The sequence below is a fragment of the Carya illinoinensis genome, chromosome 14 (genome assembly GCF_018687715.1).
Source record: "Carya illinoinensis cultivar Pawnee chromosome 14, C.illinoinensisPawnee_v1, whole genome shotgun sequence".
Lineage (NCBI taxonomy): Eukaryota > Viridiplantae > Streptophyta > Magnoliopsida > Fagales > Juglandaceae > Carya > Carya illinoinensis.
Window position 1 is genome coordinate 24,895,506 of NC_056765.1, and position 5,869 is coordinate 24,901,374.

The 5,869-nt window shown below is 31.9% G+C and overlaps 1 protein-coding gene across 1 annotated transcript; it reads right to left on the reverse strand.

Moving 5' to 3' along the window:
• Nucleotides 1-316: 316 nt before the first annotated feature.
• LOC122293369 (F-box protein At2g27310) lies at nucleotides 317-1,707 on the reverse strand. Its single transcript, XM_043101926.1, has one exon. The coding sequence runs from the start codon at nucleotides 1,623-1,625 to the stop codon at nucleotides 585-587; it is 1,041 nt and encodes a 346-aa protein (XP_042957860.1). The 5' UTR covers nucleotides 1,626-1,707; the 3' UTR covers nucleotides 317-584.
• Between the last annotated feature and the right edge of the window lie 4,162 nt (nucleotides 1,708-5,869).

The following is a 5,869-nucleotide window of genomic DNA, read 5'->3' on the forward strand; positions in this document are numbered from 1 at the left end:
GAAAAATAGCTATTCTTCTAGAAAATATTTTCGTCTAGATCTGAATCTATTTTCTGATTTTCCTCATTTTATGTCTAAACAACTTTTATTCCCATTAACTCTCTCTCTCTATATATATATATACACACACATTGCAATATTGCGGCGAAATACGTACTAGTCGCCGGAACTAATTTTAGACTCAAAAAGCCTTATTTTTTGTAGTGATCATTCATTAATAGCACAGAAGCAAACAGAAAAATTAAATTAAAATTTAAAAAAAAAAATGTTATGGATATTAAGGAAAAATAAAATCTTATAGAACCCAAATTGCTGATGACATTAATGTGCAAAATATTATACCATAAAACACTTCATTTACAACTTTGTTATAAAATCAAAAATAAAAAATCTTACAACTTAATTTATATATATAGCAATCATTTTAGAAACATGAGCAAAAGAATTTGGAATGAAATTAATTGAAACAATGATACATGTTGCCCTTTGTTTCTCGGTGGGTGGCTAACTTATCTTCTTTTCACTGTGTGCGTGTACGTTCTGTATCAAGATCAACTGTAGTAACTGTAAAAACGATGGTTCCCCTATCTGAAACAGAGAAAGGAGCAAAAGGCAACGAAAATAGTAATCCCAGTAAGCATGAAAGCCATGTCCACTGCCCTCTCTCTCCTCTGCTTTCTCTCACTTCTCACTTTCTTCATTTCCAAATAAGCTTCGAATCTCTCTTTCCCTTCCCCTCTCCTCTCCTTCTTTCTCTTCCCACTTTCCATGGCCGCGTTCAGAATTACCAAGCTCTCCCTTCCTTTCACATGCTTCCCTTCCATGTCTTCCAACAGCATGCTCACCTCCCTCAACTCTATCTCCCCTCCCACCTTCCCCCCGCACGTCACCACCACCGCGCACTGCACAAAATCCGACTTATCGCTGGCCATGATCGTCGCGTATCGGAGCTGCATGTCCCCGGTGAACCAGTGCCGCTGAACCGAAACAGGTCTCCCACTGGACACGTTGACAGCCCTCTTCTGGGTCGGGTCGATTATGATCCAGCTTAACTTCAAGTTCTCCTCCAGGTGCTTTAGCCACGCTTTATCCTCTCCGACCGGCCGTATCGGTGTCCAAACCGACTCTTTCCGGTCAATCAGTTCGACCCGGAAAGGCGTGCAGAGGAACCATCCGGCCGTCTCCGTCTCGGTCCGGGTTTCTTGGACTTTAGAGAAAATAAGCTCGTTCTCGTAGTGAACATCAACGGCGGAGATCAGCTCCGAGGGGAGAGATGAACGATCGGTATCCTTCGGTGGTGAGCTGTGATGGATAGCCGGAAATGAGTCCGAGAAAAACGAACGGTGACCTGCCGGGAAAGAGGAGATGACTTGGCGGACACGAGGGTGGTCGATCGAAGGCCACGTAGAGGCGCAGATGTCCCGCCAGAGTTTCTCTTCGGTGGAGAGCTCGTGCAAATGGGACGATGCACAGGCGGTGGAGGCGAGAGTCGGGCCGTCGAGTCGTGTCAGGATGTGGGTCTGGATGATGTCGGGATGGACGGCTGAGATTCCAATTCCACCTCCGTGATCGACGGTCGTAAGAGGTGCGGTGGTGGAAGAAGAAGAAGATGAAGAAAACGCCATAGGCTCAAATTTTCTTTTGAAATGGCTTTACTGTTTGCGTTGAGAGCTATTTTGAGTCGGGACAAGGAGGATGTGCCGATGGACGCTTTTATAGAAAGAGAGAGTCAAAGTGAACGTGAGAGTCAACAACGGCTTCTAATATCGTGTTGATCTACTGAATTTCTCCACGAATCTCAAACGTATTTTTTATTTAAAAAATAGATCTCATTATTAAGAAATGTGAAAAAAAATTCATAAAATCTACCTTTTTATATATAAAAAAAGGGCAAAATTTAGACACCTAAAATTTATAAAAAATATATATAAAAATAATTAACAAATTATCTAATATATCAAATTATAAAATTATTTTTATTATAAAATAAATTTAATATATTACATAAAACTTCTTAATTTTATAAATTTAATTTTATAAAATCTCTTTATATCTTCCTTACTTCTTATTTATAAATTTTTTCATTCACTTTAATTATTTCATTTCGAAGTACTGAGCAATTGAATTGGCAAAACTTTTGAAGACTCGGCATATTGCAGTTGCTGTCGAGTCTCGATACCTATATGGATAAGAGTGACGCCACGTGGGGAGATTTCCCAAATTTTTTTTAACTTTTATCCAGGTCTTTCTTTATCAAAAGAGACTGGGTAGTGGGTATTCACTTGCTATTTGCGCATCCGATTGAATTTTAAAAATGTTTTATTTTATCTTAATTTATCATTATAATTTTTAAAATTTTTATATTAAATATAATCAATAATTTAAATTTTTTAAATCTTAAAATAATAATAATATTAAAAAATAATATTTTAATAATATTTTATTTAATTTTAACTTTTATTTTAATTTATATCATCTCAACTTAATATACAAATGGTATCTTAATCTACTTTTGTGAATAATAATAAAATTATTTGAGTCAAAATATTTTATAAATTTTGAAAATTAAGAAAAAAATATTGAATAAAAGAGAAATCATTTACACAAATCTTAAATAGACAAATCTCATACATGCATTTGTAAAAAACTGAACCCTAACTTAAAAAAGTGTTAAACAACTTATTATTTTTTTCGTGGGAGTTACTTTTTTACCAAGATCCTGCATGGGATTTATCTATTTAAGACTTATATCAAGGATATTCTCAATAAAAATATTATAAAAATAAAATATATTTTAAATATTTTTTTTTTAATTTGAAAAAATAGTTTTGTTTTTGTATTTTATTTGAGAATTTATAAAAGTTTTAATGATTAATAAAAAACTCATATTTGAAATTAAAAAATATTTTATATTTAAGTGATTTTTGAAAAGAAAATATTTAAAATATTTAAAAAAAACTTTACTACATATAAACTGCGTATCACACGCCACACTTTTTTTATTTTTTAAATTGCCAAACACACCTTATAATTGACATTCAAACCATGTAGTACTTCACTCTTTCGCATTAACTGACAACTATTAATGCACCTTATTTTAAATATATACTACGTAAATGGATAAATATTTAAAATATTCTTCATTAGTAATAGAGATAACAAAAAATACGATAAACAATATAATATAATATATATTATAAGGTTATTTTATTTTTTTCTCTCATTTATTTTTCTTTTATTATAAATAAAAGAAGATAAAAAATAAATTAAAAGTGATTTCTACTAAGATGGTGGGCCTGGCTTTAAGACGGCATGTCGGAGGAGGGAAATTTTTTCATGAACTGACGCATGCCATTTAGGCAAATCCAGCTTGAATACGACAGGACATTCCGGCTTAGGCCGGTGATCGATCGGTAGAGTCCAATTAATTACTTCAAAGATGAATTAACCATTCATGCATTTGTCTAAGTCGGTGACATGAAAATAAAAATAAAAATAAAAAATTCTTAATTATTGGTGGTAATCATTATTTGATTATATCATGATTCCCAAGACTTTAATTAGTTTGTTGAGCTCTGAAACTGAAAAATACAAAAAATAGTCTTAAGTCTCTCCGGATAAAATTACACTGTAAATAATTTAAAATATATATTTTAAAATTTAAATTTTATAAATTAAATTATATTATATAAATAATATTTGATGTAAAAACTTTTAAATAATACTGCTTGTAAAATTAATGACCAATGTTCTTTCAATGAAATGAAATGAATTTCTGTGTCACAGGTAAAAGAAAGTGATCCATCTCATTGTTGCTATGACAGAGAGAATCTCCAGAGAGGAAGCAGCACCGACAGAATATTTTTATTGATAGATACATCATGCATTTCTCTGTTTTTTAACTTCTTATGGGATCCTAATTTTAATGATAATTAATTTCTGATCTGAATATTTCTATTCTCTCATTATTGACATGCCAACCATATTATATGTCTCTATTATTAGTTGAGGTCATGGGATCGTTATCCTGACTTAAACATCAGAGTTTAATATTGTAGTTAAGGCCATTTCTGTATCCTTCGTTTCTATTCCTTTTCCCTTCTCATTTTCTCATTTTTCTTCTATTTTTAATTTATTTTGTTTTCTTAAAAGCTGAAAAGACTGATCTACAGTTATCTAAGATCTTGTGAGGCACGAGCAATACAATATACTTCATAGGCTAATCGTTGGAAAGCTAGTAGCAGATCACCAGATCAGATCGCTCAGATCTGACTTTTATGGCTAATTTTAAAGTCTATCCGAGTATATCTAAACTGTAATTCCTCATTTTTATATTTATCTTTTCACTTTCATTATTGTTTCCTTTTATTCAGTTAAAAAATTAAAAAATAAATAAAAAATCGTGTCTTGGACATTTTGTTTGTAGATGTTAAGCCATCTCCTCTTATGAAGGGTAGGGTGTGAGTTTCTATTTTAAACAAAGTGTTATCTCTTAGACGGTTTGTCTATAAAGAGCTACAGTAGTAGTTAAGACTATATAATTCACAAATGAATTTGTGTACTAGTGAAACTTCAAATATAGTAATTGACTTGTGATATGGGAATTTTCCTGTATGTATCTGGTCATAGATGTAACTTTTCTCTGATGAATGAATGAAGCCAATTAAGCCAATTTTCCATTAAAAAAAATCATTGTACTAGTTTGTTCAATGATGTGCTCGTTTTACCTCATGCGAAAGTTTTAGGTGTTGGACTAATTAAACTCCTTTCCAAGCCCTAATGTTTGTAGATGGACCAATGTGCAAAAAGACTGATAACGTCCATATGAAAATGATTATGATATATGGTCGAAGGCAGATCAGAAAAAGTATTTTTCTGAGATTGCTTCTATTAATGCAATTTTTCATATGGTTAGATCCCATCAATATGGTCGAATGACTCATGAGGATGGCTTGGACATTGATATTGTGCTTAAATGTTCTTACATGAAACAAATAACCAATAAAGTATATAAAATATAAATAAAGAGAGATATAGAAATTTACATGATTTGGCATAAAGCCTTAATCCACATGTTGTTTGGGAAAAAATACCCTATATTTGATAATTATATAATTCCTCATGACCCCGCATAGTTCTCTCAATTATGAGAACTGTAGAAAAATAAATTATGAGAATATGTCACTGATTTTTCGTTATTGTGTGATGCAATGAAAATCTCTTAGGGTAGAACTCAATGAGACTTTTAAATACTTGTAAGGGCCTTTGACGATGAGCCTCTTGGATGTTTGTTTGTGCAAGCGTATTCATGGTGACCCCCTCTTTTATTTAGATCTCCCTTAACAAAAAAGAAACAAACAAACAAACAAAACAACAACAAAAGTAACCGAAATCTATTTATATGTCACTTTCACATTTTTATACATCAATCAACTTGTATTAATTATATCTCCTTCTTATATTATCTCCTCCTATATTTCTTGGCCATAAACTTCCAACAGACTTGACCCTACTTCATTTTCTATCCAGTGGATTGCATGCCTGGATTAGTTTTCCTTAACCCCGATACATAAGCGTAGTTCCCAATGTGAGGGAATATTTTTATTGAAACTACGTGGTGCCATGATTGTTTCGGGTTGTAACAATGGATAATCACATCCTTTATATAAATTTTTCGAAATAATTTTGTTCACCTCTCATGTGAATGATATATATATGATTTTCTAGTAAAATGTTACAAATTTTCGTATATTAATTCCATTCAAGTTGCTTTTAAATTTCTAATGAGAAAAGATATCAATGCTTCGATACTTTTTTATTTGCATGATGCTAGATTTAAGAAATTTGAAATTAATATACTTAGTAAGAT